Raw genomic sequence first — 18,741 nt, forward strand, 5'->3', positions numbered from 1 at the left:
TGGAACGGACCACGGAATTTCTGAAGGAAATCACCCTGTGCTTTATAAATTACAGCAAAGCCTTTGATTGTGTAGATCATGAAAATCTATGGAATGCTTTAAAAGAAATGGGGGTGCCACCGCATCTGATTGTCCTGATGCACAACCTATACTCTGGACAAGAGGCTACTGTAAGGACAGAATATGGAGAAACCGATTGGTTCCCTATCAGAAGGTGTGAGACAAGGGTGTATTTTATCACCCTACTTGTTTAATCTATATGTAGAACATATCATACGGAAAGCGGGATTGGACCAAGATGAAGGAGGTGTGAAAATTGGAGGGAGAAATATCAATAATTTTAGATATGCAGACAATACCATACTATTAGCAGAAACCAGTAATGATTTGAAACGAATACTGATGAAAGTTAAAGAGGAAAGCACCAAAGCAGGACTACAGCTGAAAGCCAAGAAGACTAAAGTAATAACAAGATTTATGTAACTTTAAAGTTGACAACAAGGACATTGAACTTGTCAAGGATTATCAATACCTTGGCACAGTCAAGAAATCAGAAGAAGGCTAGGACTGGGGAGGGCAGCTATGAAAGAACTAGAAAAGGTCCTCAAATGCAAAGATATATCACTGAACACTAAAGTCAGGATCATTCAAACCATGGCATTCCCGATCTCTATGTATGGATGTGAAAGTTGAACAGTGAAAAAAGCAGATAAAAGAAAAATCCACTCATTTGAAATGTAGTGTTGCAGAAGAGCTTTGCACATACCATGGACTGTAAAAAAGACAAATAATTGGGTGTTAGAACAAATTAAACTAGAACTGTCATTAGAAGCTAAAACAATGAAACTGAAGTTATCATACTTTGGACACATAATGAGAAGACATGATTCACTAGAAAAAGACAATAATGGTGGGAAAAACAGAAGGGGGTAGAAAAAGAGGAAGGCCAAACAAGAGATGGATTGGTTCCATAAAGGAAGCCACAGACCTGAACTTACAAGATCTGAACAGGGTGGTTCATGACAGATGCTACTGGAGGTCACTGATTCATAGGGTCGCCATAAGTTGCAATCAACGTGAAGGCACATAACAACAACAAAACCACGCTACATTCAGGGAACACCCAAGTGAAATAATACAGCTCAAAAACCACTATTAAAACATAAAAACCAGCAAGGACTGCTAGGGGAAAAAGAGACTAATTTGGAAAAGCATGGGAGAAAAGCGTTCGGAAAAGTAAAAAATGTTGACAGCATTGGGACCTGCTTCACTTCTAAGGGAACAGAATTCCAGAGAATTGGTGCCACAGCACTAGAAGCATGTGCTCGAGTCAACTTAAATACAGGTCCCTCCCAGTCAGATACTTAGAAGGCAAATATGTTTAAGTTCATTGTCAATGAAAACAATATTCCAATGATTAGTAGTTCCAATTAAAGCAACAGAACTAATTAAAAGGCCAAGCGCAGGATATGCATTTTAATTCTTTGCACACACTTTTTGTTGCAATGCATAGAATAGTATCACTTATATATTGAAAGCTTCTCCAAGTAATATTTACCAACAATACTAGGTTGTACAGTACCACACAGAGGCTGCCTCTGTCACCAAATGCCAATGACTCAGCTAAGCTGACTCACTTGACATAATTACTTCCATCTTTTAAACCTTCAGCACTTAAAAGTGGTCTTCCTAATCCATTGTGTTATGCTATTAGTAAAAGAACACCACGTTTTTAAAGTGGATGAAAAGCAAGAAATTCTAAAAGCATAACACTTGTGAATAGGAACTACAAACACATTAATGTAGAAAAGCAACAGTAACTGAATACAGTGCAATCCTATAGCTGCACGCTCAGAAGTGTCCTATTAAGTTCAATGCGGCTTGCATGCGGATGTAGCGTTGCAGTCTCAGGCAACAAAGTAAAACACAGGTTTAAATAACATTCCCTGAGGATGGAAGCATTTTCCCAAATAGTCAAGGCTCTGTTTAGGAAAGACGGGAGGACAACCACCTGAAGTTGTTCAGAACACAAGACACACGTTTTTTCCTTGCATTGCAATACAGTCCTGCGCTGAGCTCAGTGGAGCTATTTCTGAGTAAACATGCATAGGATCAGTCTGCTTGATACAATCCTATACGCACACTCGGGGAAGAAACTCCGAGTAAACATGCACAGGGGGTGGCAGTGCACGCCTGCAATCCTGTGCAAGATAGCAAGCGTGCACTGCCATCCCTGCGCTTGTTTACTCGGAGTTTCTTCCTCAGGTGTGCATATAAGTCCCATTAAACTATGAGGCTCACTTCCGAGCGCCCAGCAACAGGATCGGGACGCACAAGAAGAGACCTTAGCAGACAAAACCCTGGAAATTGGACGGGGAAGAAGGTCCGAACTACTAGCGTCCGTCCTTCCCGGGGGTTTCTCCGGCTGTGCGGCTCAGGTTGCAGGCAGGCCTCGTCCATGCAGCTCTCCGGCAAGCCTGCCAGAAGGACTTCAGCAACGGGAGGAGGAGCAAGAGCCGTCTCTCCGGTCTGCGCCCCGCCGGCAAGGGTGGCAAGAAGCTTTTCTCTCGCTTGCTCTTTCTCTCTCTGCTTCCGCAAGCCCCTCTCTGGCCTTACACATGGCGAGAGGGTGGCGGCTGCCCCAACCACCCAGTGGCGCACAAGACAGTCACCCCGGTGTAGTGGTGGTGGTGGTGCAGCAGCCTCTAGCCTAGCCTGCCTTGTAACAGGCTGCAACCCGGCTCGAGGCCCCACCCCATGGGAGATCCAGCTCGGCGGGGGCTTTAGCGCGGCGGCGGCAAGGCAGCTCTCCACCTGCCCCACTTCCCGGTGGTGCCTGGGGGGCGGCTCTGGGTGTCACCCCCTCTCATGGTGTCACCCGGTGCGATCCCCACCCCCCGCACCTCCGTCGTGACGCCCCTGCGTCTGTGATCAGTTTCTTCCTGTACTTCTGAGTAAAATCTCTCCAATTCCTCTTCTTCTGTCTTTGCTGTTGGAGCATAGACTTGGATGATGGTTATGTTAATAGGTTTCCCATTTAATCTCACTGATATCACTCGCTCAGACCTTGCGTTGTAGCTCCTAATTGCTTTTGCTACATCACTTCTCACTATTAAAGCATCCCCATTTCTTCTTAATTTCTCATTTCTTGCATAAAATATTTTATAGTTGCCTGATTGAAAATGTCCCATTTCTGTCCATTTTAATCCACTCACACCAAGCATTGTAATGTTGATACGTTTCATTTCTTGCTTGACAATTTCTGACTTTCCCTGGTTCATGCTTCTCACATTCCATGTTCCTGTTGTGTGTGTCGTACAACTCCGGACTCCTTTTTCATCTGTGTGCATCACCCTCTGGGCTTCCTTTTCACTTTGACCCAGCTGCATCATTAGTCACAGTGCTACTCGTACTTGTCCTTTGTTCTTCCCCAGTAGCTCAGTGAGTGCCTTCTGACCTGGGGGTCTCATCTTCCAACACTATCTTGTGTTGCATGTTGGATACTCTGATCATAGGGTTTTCGTGGTAAGAGATATTCAGAGGTGGTTTGCCATTGCCTTCCTCTGAGTTTGGATGCATCAGCATTAGCTTTGACCATTCTGCCTTGGGTGCTCCTGCTAGGAGTCTAGCCTCTTGGTCTAGCCTCCTGACGGCATTGCTCTCAGCTTCTTCAACGCTCTCAACCTCCATCACCATGTTAAGGTGTGCATCCTAGAGACGGGGACATGGGTGATGCCACCCCAATTTCAGTGATCATGAGTAGAGGGAGGTATAGCCATGGGGAAGTGGTGAACTACCGTAGAAGACACAGGAAAGGCTATCTATGCCTTATTCCTCACCCCCACTCCTCTCATGGATGGGTTCCTCTTTGCTCATCTGGTGTGCCCACTGACCTGTGTGTGCTGTTGTTTAACACCAGATCGGTACACAATAAGACCACATCATCCATTATTTGATTGTGGATGAAGGTTCTGATTAGATGTGCATTACCAGGACCTGGGTGGGTGAGCTGGGAGGAGTTGATCTGACCCAGCTTTGCCCACCTGGATACTCAGTGCAACACTAGCACAGACTGCAGGGACGGGAGAAGGAGTTGCTGTGGTTTACAGAACCTCCATCAGGAAACCACTCTGTCTTATAGCTAGCTGTGAGGGCCTGCACCTGGTGTTAGGACAATGAGACAGTAAACTAGGGTTGCTGCTAGTGTACCATACACCCTGCTGCCCTGCAGCTTCTCTGATGGAACTGGCATAGGCTATCTCGGCTGTTGTATTGGAGAAGCCCAGAATGATCGTCCTGGCTGATTTCAGTGTCCATGCTGAGGCTGTCTCTAGTGTTTTGGCTTGGGACTTCATGGTCTCCATGATGACCCTGGGGCTATCTCAAGTTGTCATAGAGCAGGGCACACCCTCGACTTGGTTTTTGCTCCAGATGGAGGAAGGGGTGGTCTGGAGATGGCGGGGTTGCATGTCACCCCATTGTTTCCCCAATGTTCTTTGGTGCTACCTGATGTTGAGGTTCCATCTGCTCTCCAGGCTATACTTCTCTGGGCACATGTGGAACCATGAAGTTACTCTCCTGGTTTACCTATATTGTTGAGTCACCTCAGGCCAGGCTAAAACCCAGGAGTGGCTCCCAATCTGCCAGCCGAAGACCAGCGCCTTAAAATAATAATAATAATAAAATTTTATTTCTAGGCCGCCTATCTGGCCGAATTAACGGCCACTCTAGGCGGCGTACATAGACTAAAATATAACATAGACTAAAATATAACATATAATACTAAACAAAACCCCAGTAGTCTATAGACATCCCGAGCAGCAGGTTCACGCACACATACACACACACAGTCTCTGGCCCCTTCAGCAGTTGCTGCTTTTGTAGCTGGAGAGAGACAGGGCCCCACCCTTCCAAGCCAGGTGGAAATTAGCCAGAAATGCAGGGAGCAGGTCTTGCAGAAACTCACACAGGTAGATGGTCTCTGGGCTCTTCAGCAGTTGCTGCTTTTGTAGCTGGAGAGAGACAGGGCCCCGCCCTTCCAGGCCAGGTGGAAATCAGCCAGAAATGCAGGGAGCAGGTCTTGCAGAAACTCACACAGGTAGATGGTCTCTGGGCTCTTCAGCAGTTGCTGCTTTTGTAGCTGGAGAGAGACAGGGCCCCGCCCTTCCAGGCCAGGTGGAAATCAGCCAGAAATGCAGGGAGCAGGTCTTGCAGAAACTCACACAGGTAGATGGTCTCTGGCCCCTTCAGCAGTTGCTGCTTTTGTAGCTGGAGAGAGACAGGGCCCCGCCCTTCCAGGCCAGGTGGAAATCAGCCAGAAATGCAGGGAGCAGGTCTTGCAGAAACTCACACAGGTAGATGGTCTCTGGGCTCTTCAGCAGTTGCTGCTTTTGTAGCTGGAGAGAGACAGGGCCCCGCCCTTCCAGGCCAGGTGGAAATCAGCCAGAAATGCAGGGAGCAGGTCTTGCAGAAACTCACACAGGTAGATGGTCTCTGGCCCCTTCAGCAGTTGCTGCTTTTGTAGCTGGAGAGAGACAGGGCCCCGCCCTTCCAGGCCAGGTGGAAATCAGCCAGAAATGCAGGGAGCAGGTCTTGCAGAAACTCACACAGGTAGATGGTGTGCTCCTCGGCGTGGCTGCTCAAAAAGATTTGCTTCCAGGTGGTGGAAGGAGTAAAATACTACTTGACAATGGAGGTGGTGAACACGCTGTGTGAAAAGAAGGGTGGGTCAACATTGAAAGAAGTGGACATCCAAAACTGTGTAGTGCCTTTGGCGGCAGAAGAGTAGATGTTGTATTTTAAGACAGGAACATCGATTGCTTCAACCCCGTGATGTACTGCTTACTGTGGACACCGTCTATGTTGGCAAAAACCTGGACTGCTTCTGCTCCCTTTTCTGTATCAGGACTGGCAGGTGCAGTACCAGCAGGACACCCCAGTGGTACCTTGTTTTGATGTCAACATATTAATGTAACAACTAGTAGACATTGTCTAATTTATTAGGAAAGTATTAGGAAAGTGTTGTCTGTTATTGTATTGCCATTGAAAGTTGTTATTGCTGCTTTTTAATAATGTTACTACTTTGTTATTAATTTTTGTCGACTATACTGTTTTTCTTGATGTGTATTCCACATTTGTGTTTATTTTTTGTAATCTGCCTTGAGGGCCTTTTGACCAAAAGGCAGCATAGAAATAAACCGTAATAATAATAATTGTCATGGTCAGGCCATTTCCTGGTGGAGTTTTGATGTATGGCTCCAATTCTCCCCTGCAGGAGTGATGGACAGATTAAGATGAATCCCCTGTGGAAGATCCCAGTAGATAGAGCAGGTGAACCTGTTGAAGCCCTTGTCATGCTGTGGAACAGCGAGGTGCATTGGGCTCTTGACACGGTTGCCCCTGAGCGCCCTCTCTGGCATTGTGGAGCGTGATTTGCACCTTGGTACACCAGTGAGCTAAGGGCAATGAAACAGGCTGGACGACGGCTACAGCACAAGTGGAGAAAGCCATGCTGTGAGGCTGATCAGGTATGAATAAAAAATCATAACCCTGCCTACTGTGCAGCTATGAGTGTGGCATAGAAACCCCACTTCTCTGCCACTATCGCATCCTCAAGTAGCCGTCCAGTAGAGCGTTTCCATATTGTCAGGGGTCTGTTGACATCAACTCCAGGAAATGGAGTTTCAGACCCTTTGGAGACCCACTGTGAATTGTTTCAAGGCACTTTGAGGGTAAAGTTGCTTGCCTCCATAGCAATCTTGATGCCCCATCCACATCTACTGTAGTCCCCAGTGAGATGTCCAGTGCAGTGTCTACTGCAATATCTTGGGAATGGTTTCAGTTGACGAGGCATGATGACGTGTACAAGGTGCTTGCGATGATGTGGCCGGCAATGTGTCCTCTCGACCCTTGCCCTCTTTGGCTTATTGAAGCTTGCCAGGGGGTTTTGTCCGAGTGGATCCATGATGTGACCAATACATCATTGCAGGAGGGAGTGGTTCCAGCTGTCCTGAAAGAGGTGGTGATTTGACCACTCCTGAAAAAGCCATCCTGGACCCATTGGTTTGCAACAACTATCGCCGGGTCGCAAATATCCCTTTTTTAGGGAAGGTGATTGAGATGGTTGAGGCACAGCAATTGCATGTACTCTTGGATGAAACAGATTATCTTGACCCATTATAGTCTGGGTTTAGGCCTTACTATGGGACTGAATTGGCCTTCGTTGCCCTGTTGTATGTGACCTTTTTTGGGAGAAGGACAGGGGGAGTGCAACCCTGTTATTCTTACTTGATGTCTCAGCGTCTTTTGATACAATTGACCATGATATCCTTCTGGGCCGACTTGGTGAGATGGGTTTTGGAGGCACTGTTTTACAGTGGTTCCGATCCTATCGCCAGGATTGTTTTCAGAGAATAGCATTGGGTGATTGTCTTTTGGCCTCCTGGCAGTTGTGCTGTGGGGTGTTGCAGGGTACCATCTTGTCCTCCATGCTGTTCAACATCTGTATGAAGCCCTTGGGAGCAGTCATCAAGAGACTTGGGTCGAGGTGTCAGCAGTACTCTGACAATACCCAGCTCTAGTTTTCTGTAACATCTGAATTGGGAGTGGCTGTGCAAGCCCTGAACCAGTGCCTGGACTCAGTGGTGGGCTGGATGAGGGCCAATAAACTGAGTCTGAATCCTAGCAAAATGGAGATGCTGTGGGTTGGTGGTTCCCGAGTTCAGATAATGAGTCAGTTGCCTGCTTTGGATGAGGTTATACACCCTCTGAAAGAGCAGGTCCATAGTCTGGGGTGCTCCTTGTTCCATCTTTGTCACTAGAGGCCCAGGTGACCTCCATGGCTAGGAGTACCTTTTACCAGCTTTGACTGGTAAAACAGCTGTGGCCATTTCTGGACCGGAATAGCCTGAACACTGTTGTCCATGCAGTGGTAACCTCCGGGTTGGATTACTGTAATGCTCTCTATGTGGGGCTACCTTTCAGGTTGGTCCAGAAGCTGCAGCTGGTGTAAAATGTGGCAGCGAGATTGCTCCCTGGGGCAGAGTATGTCACCCTGCTGCTTGAAAGAATTGCACTGGCTACCTGTTAGCTACCAGGCTAAGTTCAAGGTTCTAATTTTGGTGTGCAAAGCCCTATATAGCTTGGAACTAGGATACCTGAAAGACCTATCCCTTGTATATTATCCCTTATATACCCAGTCGATCTCTGTGCTCTGCAGGTGAGGGCCTCTTGCAGATACTCTCTTTTCAGGAGTTTTGTTCTGCACACCATAGGAAATGGACCTTTAGTGTAGTGGTACCTACCCTTTGGAATTCTCTTGCATTAAATATTAGTCAGGCACCATCTCTGTTATCTTTTTGGTGCCTACTGAAGACCTCATCTTTCGACAAGCCTGCTAAGTAGAGACCTTATCACAGTCTGCATCTGTGTTCGAATTTATTTTTAATATGCTTTTAAACCTTTTTAGATTTTTTAAACCTTTTTAAAATGTTTTTAAAAATGTTTGTTTTAATGACTTTTGTTAAATATATTTTAAAGTCTGTTTTTATGATTAAAAACATCATTTTTAGTGCTTTTGTTGTCTCCCTGGGCTCCTACTGGGAGGAAGAGCAGGATATAAATCAAATAAATAAATATCCTTGAGAAAGACAGTGGTAGTATTCTGATCTGGAGTGCTGACTCCTTCCGCATGAAAGTTTTCATCCTGCCCTAATCGATCGAAAATGGCAATGCTGCAGGGGGATTTTTAGATGTCTGTTTCGGTCACATTGTTCTGTGCATTATAGTGTATGGTGGAATGTCAGTGGATTGTTATTGATTGGTTGTGTTTTGCTCTGAGGAGTTCAGTTTCTTAAAAATATGTTTTATGTCTAGTCCACCTCCGCTCTCCTTTGCTGTTGTGCATTATTAAGCAATTCTGGTAACAAACAGGATAATACAAATTTTGAAATTAGTATCAGTGCATTTCAGATTCTTCCAATAAATATTATCCAAACTGGGGAACCATGTATATTTTATTCACAACAGTAATTATTCTGTGGAATGACACTTTAAAATTAATGTTCAGGGGAACTAAAATGAACAGAAGTACATGCATATTTCAATATTTCCCAGGGGGTATATATATTTTAAGTGTAAATATGGACTAATACCAAGTAGTATATTATTTATGTGAAGAAACAAAATAATAGAGGTCAGTATCTTTTTTCAGTGAGAAAATTCTAATTGTGTTAATAGAAGGGTTAGGCGAGGGTATGCCTCTCCAAGGAAACATGATTGCATTTTGATAACATTAGTAGACCTATTCTTTGATCACCACTGTTGAGTCTAGAATTGTCATACTTTGGGTTGAATTCATCCAAGTCATAACATGAGGGGAATGACTTCCACTAGTGCAGTGGAACTTCTCCCAGGTACCCTCTGCCAAATCTGCTTTGGAGAGTTGGAGGGACAACCCACAATAGATTTGGGGAAGTGCAGGGAGCTCTGTGGGAGGGAGGGAGAGGGAGGGAAAGTTACTTTGTATCAGTAGAAGACATTGAAAGATTTTGACAAAAATTCCTGCCATAGGCATTTGGGTAAATTTAATAGCATTGACATAAGACTGATAAATGATTGAAGATTGAACTTCGTTGCCATTGCATTGGCAGTTCTCCAGTCGGCAGAAAATAGAATATAAATGGACAGTTCTTATAATGGAAGAAACTTTATAAGTGATAAGATCCCACAAGGATCTATACTGGGACCAGTGCTATTTAATTTAATTAATTTATAAATGTACTTGAGTCAGGAGTGAGCAGCAAGATGGCCAGGTGTCCTGGCTCCCAACGAAGGAAGCAGATTCAGGAATCTGAACCTGAATTTTTCTGCATGAAGCTTTATTTCAGAAGTCAGTACACGAACACAGCATCACACTCTAGGGTTGAATCAAGATACAGAACTGGAGCAAACTTAAGCATGTCTCAAGATAAACACTGGAACTGACTAGGTATATCAGGAACATACTAAGAATGTGGAGGAAACAACAGACAAGTTGTCACAACAAATCTAAACAGGCTTCACTACATCTTTATATCAGAGAGGAGGAGGGTACTTCTATGAGTTAATTCAAGCTCTTTCTCACAAGTACTGAAAGGCAGAGGCTTTTTCTAAGACCAGTTGGCCTAATGCAAGTGTCTTTCCTTCAACCTTCTCGACCTTGGAGATATAGTTATCTCTGCCCCTGAAAAGTTGCTTTCACTAGGCTGTCTCTGGGAGAATCCCACCCATTTGTTCTAATTTAGCTGTTCAGTGTGTAGGTCTGAGCTAGGTGCCAGTGAAGAGTCTTCACTGGCTGGTTTAGGTGGTTTTCTGGGCTTTTATCAGCAATTCTGTTAGCAGGCCCAGAGGCTTCTGGAGGCCTTTCCTCTATGCCTTCTTCATTCTTTTCATGAATACTGGCAACTCCCTCCCCATAATCTGTACACTTCATCCTCCCAATCTTGCCAAAGATTCTCCTTGGAGCCCCTGACACTAGGTCTGCAAATGACCCTCAGTTTCAGGAAAGCCATTCAGGCAAGCAAAAAACCAAACTGATGGTGAGGAGCTCTAAGCGAATAGCTAAGAAATGGCATGTACAAAGTGATGTAGATAGGGACAAACAAACAAACAAAAACGCACATATACACTGATGTAGGCTAAATTGGCAGATACCGACCAGGAAAAAGTTATTCTGATCCTGAAGTATATTTCCATTAAAGCATTAACTCAGGGCCAGACTAAATGTGACATTAGGCTTCTGTTATTTTGGAGAAACATCACATGCTGCACCACTTTTCTGCTGAAATTGGTCTCTAGGTGGCTGCTGTTTGCCTCCAAAAGTAGAGGGCAATTTTAGCAGAAAACTACAATAGCATTCTATTTGAAATACTTCCAGACAGTTGTCCTGTAACATTTCAATATTCACTGGATAGTTACCTTGATTGGGCTCACCCAGGACTTCATGACCACCATGACAACCATGCACATCACTGGCCTGACACATTGACAGGTAATACTCTAGATTTTGCCTTTTCAGTGGATAAGCTGGTTGGTGGTCCAATTGGAAGAGTTGCAACACTTGTCATGAATGAACCATTTTGTGGTTTGGTTGGTCAGTGGCTGGTCCCCCATGCAGGTGTGGTGGGTTCATTAGAAACCTATTGGTCAGTCCATAGGAATGTATGGAATCTGATTGATTCCTCAATATTCTGGGGTATTTTCTTACTGACGTGGCTGGCAGTCTTGTTGAGGCCCTGTTTTCCTTATGGAATTAGGGGATAGATAGCTATTGACATGTTAATTCCTAAGTGCCTTTGCCTATACCTTGCGCTTCAGGTGAGGTCCTTGAAATCTGGCTGGTCCCAAGTTTGCTTGGTTTTCAGTTCCAGCTAAAAGCGTAACTCTTTAGCAAGGCTTGTATTGATGTGTTTTCTTGATGTATTGGGCTACTGACTGTTGTAGTAAGGAGTTCTTATACCAGTTGAATTTATATTGTTTGAATGTTTTTACTGGAATTGTTGTATTGTTAGTTTGATTATATATTTTATGTACCTCACCATGGGATTACTTTGATGAAGGGCAGGCTAAAATGAAATGAAATAAATCGGCGAAGTGGGGGATGAATTTGACAGATTAATTTGTAGTTTGTATTTTGCCAGTTTGCTCTTTAAACGTAGCGATGCATTGATGTGGACTTTCTGAAAAAAATTCTAAAGACCTAGAGAGTGATCTGATTATCTGAACATGGTTCAAAATCACACCAGCTAATCTGAACTTGATATGTTGCACTAATTTTCTAACATATTCTAAAATTGCCAGTATCTAAGGTTACATCTTAGATGTTCATCTGCTGAATGGGAACGGAAGTAGAAACCCTTGCAATGGCTGTATCTCACCTTAAAGACGGTTTAGACTCAGCAGGCTACTTAATCCTGGATCCAAGAGGTACCAAGAAGACGTCCAGTAGATTATTTGCTCAACAGCTTCTTAGGTCCAGCATTCATTCATTGGGCTTACAAACTCTCTTCCTGTGGATTGTTCAAGTGCAGGGGCCAGGGCAAATTTGAGCCTTCTAGTGCATATGGGCTGGATTATTCCCATACTTTGTCTTGTACTTGATCTCATCAAATCCCTTCTCCAAAATCCCATTTTCTGTCAAGAGTTTGACACAACTTAATCACCATACTCTCTACTGCCTACTGAAACTAATACTAAGTACATGCAACTGAATGAACATACATTATTCCCAATCTCCCTACCTTTCTTCTGCTTTCTTTCTGAGTTGAAGTTTAGATTTTAAGCTCCTTGGGGCACGAGACCTGTCTCTTAAACTTTGGAAAGTGTCATACATCATCATCATCATCAAATAATCGTTTTCTAGTCTTTTGCATCTTGTTTACATTCTCTGTGAACTGTCATACTAAAATCTGAATTATAGGTATCTAAATGGGACCTTGCTGTTGCTTAGAAAAGGTACTATTTTGTTCTCAATTACTGCAATCTAAAATGCAAAGGTTATTTTGTTTTAATTGGAAATCACAAAGAGATTACCTTGGGATTATTTGATTTGATTTCTTAAAATTCCTCACATTTAGCTATCAGTTCAGTCATGAGGTTTACAAACGTCAAGCAAGAACTTGTAAGTGGTAAAGGCTTGGAGGCTCAATTTTTTTGTAAATCTGTAGTTTTTGCAGTGGTCTGAATTCATCCATACATTAATCCAAATAACTAGTACTTCAGTTAAATGGGATTATTATGGAATTTCATAAATCTGAGGGAAGGGGACAGCACAGAGGTTAAATGAAAATTTTACTAAACATTTTTTCAGAAGTATTTTGTAATTTTCATTTACGATGCCTTGTTTTGTTAGAGGAGAAGACATCCTGTATGTAATTTTTAAAACCCCTTAAATATTTTTCCCAAGACATGCATGATTCGTCTGTGTTTTGACAAAGTATGCAAGTTATACCTTTATCCCTTCAAATACATAGCATTTTATTTGTATAAGAGGAACCACAGTTATGAGCTATTCAGTTGTAATCTCAAGATGTTCCTTTTGAATCATTCCACACTGCCCACCTGGTGGTTATAGAGCAAACTGTTCCTTTAAAGAATAGTTTAAGTAACAACCATGCTTGGGGCAGCAGGCAAAGAGAACAGTACATGTTACAGGAGTGAGTCTACTCTGTATGCTAAGAGGGAAAATGCAGCTGACTGACTAGATGTTTTAATGTATTAACTCTAGGGAAAAAACATTGTTGTGTGCAGGAAAATTGACATCCCCTGTGCAGGTAGAGGACTGGACTTGCAAAGGATTCTCTTTCTGTTTCTCTAAAACCAAAATCTGTGGCAAGATGTTTGAAATCACCAGGACGCTTAGTGCTGCTTTGTTAAATAATGAGGTAATATTTTGTCACATCTTCTGGGCAGTGTTTGATTTTTCTTCTTCTCCATATGTTTAGAAAAGATTGCATCCTCATAGTGAGAGATTTGAAAGAAAAGAAAAAATAGAAATCCTCCTTCGCTTTATTTTTTAACAACACCTCCCATCAATCAATTTGGATAACAGGATTCTCATTTATTTGTTGTTTTAATCAGCTGCTGTTGCCTAGGACATTATGCCACGTAAGGCTTCTTAACTGCACAGAGTAGGTAGTTATTAACGCTGAATTGGCTTCTAGTATAGTCCATCTGGACTCTGTATGAGAGAGCTTGCTGGCAGTTCCTGATGTTGAGATACCCGCAACCTTTGGGATGTATGCATGGTGGAGAGGGACGTAGTGCTATGAGATCACTTCTTTTAAGGGAAACTGTCATTAATGAGTCAAGAAACTGCTCATTTATGGTAAGGAAGAAAAGAGAGGAAAAAGCACTCGTGTGGTTTCATTTTGAAAATGGACTAGCCGTATTTGAGTCAAGTTTGGGGGGGAGGGGGAGATAAAGGGGTTGCATGAAAATAACATCTCCACTTGGAGGCTTCCCGGTTGATGGTTGAGAGGCTATATTGAAAATTTTGATGCTTTACAAATTATGTCACTGCTGATGATGCAGTGGTCAGACCCCTACCCTGAAAGATGAATGATCCTATTGGAAATTTGATAACAAGACTGATTATTTCCAACAATAGGATTCTGCCTTTGTGTTTAGAGAGAGGCCTCTGTGGACACTGGTGCATTTGTCTTGTGGTTTTTTCCTTGCTCTATTTTGATTTTTTAAATTTCCCTTTAATATTTTACTTGTGCAGCTTTGGATATTGGTGTAGAATGTATGGACTTTTTAGATGAGCAAGACAGACAATATATGTTAGTTCTTAAGACAAAGAGCTGAATAATGATTCTGGACATTTAAAAACAGTGGCTAATGAAGTGTGTAGAGATGGAGAAAAGGATGGAGAAAAGATTTCTTCATCCCCTGTTTAATTTTTGTTAATTCCCAGTGAGAAATTAGTTCAAAATTAACATTACAAATGAAACTTTTTCACAGAATATATTGTGTTACAGTTGGGGTTCATCATTGTGTCCTTCAGTTTACTCTCATATTATCTTATATTTTAAGTTTTGTAATTGGTTAGTTCATTCTTTGTTAGTTTTAACTAGAGAGCCACTCAATTCCAAATGCAAAAGGGACGTTTACAGTTGTTTAAAGAGTTTACAATGTTGCATTACATTTTATTTTTTTCACTGAGTTGACTTGATTTTCTTCTAAAATTAGCTTTCATTTTTCACTTCTGTATTTTCGTTATAGGTTATGTTTGTTTATTGTACAGTAATGTTATGGTCTCAGTCGAAGATGTGCATATTGTATGGGTCTTGCTAGTGTTTTACACAGTTACGTATTAATGCATTAGAAACTGACAAACAAATCAATTATAAATGGATTGAAAATGTGCTTTCTAACTTCAGATGGCACACAAAACATGCTTAATACTCAGAACAGTGAAAGCATATTTTGTGTGTGTAAAATTGTTAATCCGAGTTAACTGTAGTATGAGCATATTATAGTTTATAGCCTAGGTTGCTTGAAACAAGCATGCCTATAGTGAATAATTTTTGAATAACAAGCCCTTTTTATTACAAATAATAATGAAAAGGCCCTGATCAAAAGTGGTTTCAGTAAGTTGCTGAACTGTGAAAAGTTTGTGACATGTTTGTAACTGGATTATTGTTTAGTCAGATGCAAGTAAGCAAAGCAACTTCCACTGCCATAGCAAGACTTTAAAAATAATCTCATGTAGAGTATAGTAAATAATTATGTTCTTTGTCTTAAAACAGAATAGAACAGTCAAATAAATCACTAACAATTTTCATTTTCTACCTGAACACTACAGCTAAATTTCTGTTTTAAGAAATATCAAGTGGCTGTAATTAGAAATCAATTTATAAATATGTGAGCATCCTTTATTATGGACAGAGGTTCAGGAATTCGGTAGAGATTAAGTACTATAGCACCAATGAATAAATACAGTTAAAATGCACATTAAAGTGTTTTTGTCATATCTTTTAAGCCTAGGGACAGATAATTAAATATGCATTAACTGTCAAGAAAGATAAGATGGTCAAAATAGTCTAGACTTCACAGCCCTGCATGAAAGAGGTGAGAGGATGCAGTTAGTGAAGCATGACTGAGGTGTAACACTTGTATGTCAGAGTGTTGGAAACACTAGGTGTGGCCTGAAACTGTCCCTCTGTGAGGGTGTGGTGGGGGAAGGGAAAAAGAGGTGTGGGTAAAATCCATGCATGTGTGATGTTCCTAAACTGGCCCTTAATTACTAGACACAAGCAGCAGTTCAGAAATCTGGTCTCTGTTGTTGTAGAGGTCACCAAATCATTAACATTGTCAATCTGGCAGTAGCTAATTTCAATAGCACCTGATGTTGCAACGCCTCCTTTAGTTTCCCTAGCCAATCGGATCTTGGTTTCAGCTGACAGATGGTCCCATAAATGGATGTAAAAAGGAGACACTGCTAGCCAATTTCATCAAGGCTCTATTCAGTTGTTAGCTACATTCTAAAATCAGGGGGCTTCAACAGAGGGTTTTGTGTTGTTTTTCCTCATTTTGCTGCATCATACAGCAGCGCTGTGTATTTTGTGGATTTTTTTTTTAAAAAAGATACAATAACACATTAAATTCCCTGAAACCATATCAAGTCTTTAGAGGAATTGAAGCCTTGCAAGACCCTTTGTTTGCCATTAAGAATGGTTATGGTAGGTATTAGTAGTTTTTAAAATCTGTTTGTTGCAGCAGTCTTTCATAGTCTGTGTATAGAACATATACCTGTCCCCAAGCCTGCATCTTGATCAGTCTGTGTGTTGTCACATGAGTTTAGTTCGCTCCCGCTTGCTCGCTTGTTAAATGTCTTTCTCCCTTCATTTATCTTCCTCCTTTCTTTCACTCTCTGTTTCTTGCATTTATATACTTGCCTAGCTTTTAATAAAAGACAGCAGTGATGTACTTTGCCATTTTAAGGTCATTATAATTTCTCTTTCGGAATAAAGAAAAAGCTGATTTCTAACGCGAGGCTGCGTGTACCCAACAGAAATGCTGAAGGAGGGGGGTTGGGATGGTTAATTTTCCCACATTCACAAGCGGGCAACACTCATGCAAAATGGAATCCTTGAAAAAAATTAAGTAAGAAGGCAGTGCCTTGGGACTGATACTTTTTGGTTTGGTGTATTGCGCAGTAGGCATGGTATTTTTTTAAAGAGAGTGATTTATAGGAGCTTCAGTAAATGCTGCATATTGTATTTCAAAGAATTTCCTGTCATGACCTCATAAAAAGAGGAGGCGGCTTGTATGTGTACCAGCACCTAGTATATGCCGATTTGTTGCATCGTTGGGCAGGAGTTCTGTAAGAAGGAATGTCAGCTTTTACATAACGTTCTTTTTGCTTTTGACACTGTGAGGGGCTGTAAGGGTCCATCTTTGTGATCACAGATGGAGTGGAATGGCTTGAAAATGGTAAGTGAATGCTGACGACAAACTGTTTATAGGCTTGGTGCAGTTGTATGCCTCGTGAATTCTGCTTGTTCAGGATGGCATGTTGTGAGCCATAAATAAAATTATAGGTCATTTTGTTTTTTTAATGAGGGCACCTGTGTATGCAATGTATATGTACAACTATTATATAAATATATAGACAAGTGTCAGGGCACTGTGAGTGCTTCATCCGGTGAGCATGCATCTGGATAATCTCTGCTGACAGTCACAGTGCTTTTGTAGTGTATGCTCTGCACAAGATGCCTTTTAATCATTTGTGCTACACGAGTGCTAAGTTGAATAAAATTTTAATGACTGCATGTACGGTTGCTGTAGAATCTTGATGTTATTGTGAAACAAGGGTGCTTTCTTTTCTGCCAGAGGAAGTTAAATCTGTTGATGTGATAGTAGTATTTCTATTTTTGGAGTGTTTGTCTGGCAGAAAAATCAGAGACTACACGACTTGTTCTCTGCCCCCACCCCCTTCGCTGCTTTTTGTGCTTTCCTTATAGTTTGTGCAAAATGGCTAGATCAAATATGGACTTTTGAATCTTTCCGAACAGAGCAAATCATGGGGTGGGGGTGGCAGGAGGAGGGAAAGTCATTAACATTCACCTCATTCTTCCTACTTTTGTTTCAACTCAACATTTTGCAGGTGGTCCCTCTTCTCTCTCTGGATATTTTTTATAAACTGGGAAACAAAACTATTGTCTTTTCCCTATTCTTATAGGATTTTCTTTGTCTAGCTGCTTGTTTTGATGGGTGTAAAACAAATAAGATTAGACTGAGCAGCCGAACTGAAAGCGATAGCTGGGAGGAAAAGCCAATGAAAGGTTGCCGGGGAAACGAGCATAGGGGAAGCTGAGTGGGGGAGCAGGTGGCAGTCATGTGGGAATACTGCAAACAGCGTAAAAAAATTCTGGGGCTACCTCAATTATCTTTGGTGTTCTTTGTGGCAGTCACAACTTTAATTATTCTTTATAAATAAGTGTTAATTACATTTCTGGCTCAAGCTTACAGTGATTTCTAGAATCCTTTTTTAAAGCATCTGTTCTTTTTCTGCATAGGGTGGGTGGGGGCTTTAACCATTTTATTTCTGGTGTAAAATTGCATGTGCAAGAAAGTACAAGGAAAAAGGGAAACAGCACATTCTAAAGATCCAGGGTGCTGAATGGAACTAGCAGACTTGCAAATGTGTCTTGGAGTATTCATCAAATGTCATTGTGAGAACTGTAATCAAACTTACCCTAAGTACAGATTTTTATGTGGAAGTGTTTAATGAAATGGCATGATTCTGTGGCACAATCACCAGTTAATGCAAATACAGCCTTCCATACACTTTATGCAAGGAACACAATTTTTCAAAAATACAAAACTGCCACTTTCCCTATCCACCTTAATTTCTACAGTATTACAGATCTGTATCACAACACCTTATCTGACTTTTTTAAAGCAATACTTACCTTAAAATGCAACCTGGGTGCTGTTAAGTACAAATTTAAGTATCAGTTAATTTTTATGGGACTTTTGGGCACAAAATTCAGCATGGAATGCCAGCATCTATTAAAAGAAGGTAATAAGCATGTAAAACATTATAAGACCTTGTCTGTTAGCAAGTGATGGAAAATTAAGTACAAAAGGGCTAAAGATGCACATGTCTTGAATGAATAGTGAGGATAAGAGAAACATATTAGAGATACAGAACACACCTTTTATGCTTGCCAAATTTCACATTCCCATCTTTTG

The 18,741-nt window shown here is 41.8% G+C and overlaps 1 protein-coding gene across 5 annotated transcripts in view; it reads left to right on the forward strand.

The window, feature by feature from the left end:
- The window catches only part of ELAVL4 (ELAV like RNA binding protein 4), a 167,134-nt gene that overhangs the window by 35,119 nt on the left and 113,274 nt on the right, over nucleotides 1–18,741 (forward strand). The window contains exon 1 of one of the 5 annotated variants that reach the window (XM_061632940.1): nucleotides 16,899–16,977. The exons of the other annotated variants lie outside the window; for them this stretch is intronic. Within the exon in view, the coding sequence (XP_061488924.1) occupies nucleotides 16,954–16,977 (24 nt within the window). The 5' untranslated portion in view covers nucleotides 16,899–16,953. Of the gene's footprint in view, nucleotides 1–16,898; nucleotides 16,978–18,741 lie in introns of those variants that run through there. 5 annotated transcript variants of the gene reach the window in all.

The sequence above is a fragment of the Rhineura floridana genome, chromosome 6 (genome assembly GCF_030035675.1).
Source record: "Rhineura floridana isolate rRhiFlo1 chromosome 6, rRhiFlo1.hap2, whole genome shotgun sequence".
Taxonomy (NCBI): domain Eukaryota; kingdom Metazoa; phylum Chordata; class Lepidosauria; order Squamata; family Rhineuridae; genus Rhineura; species Rhineura floridana.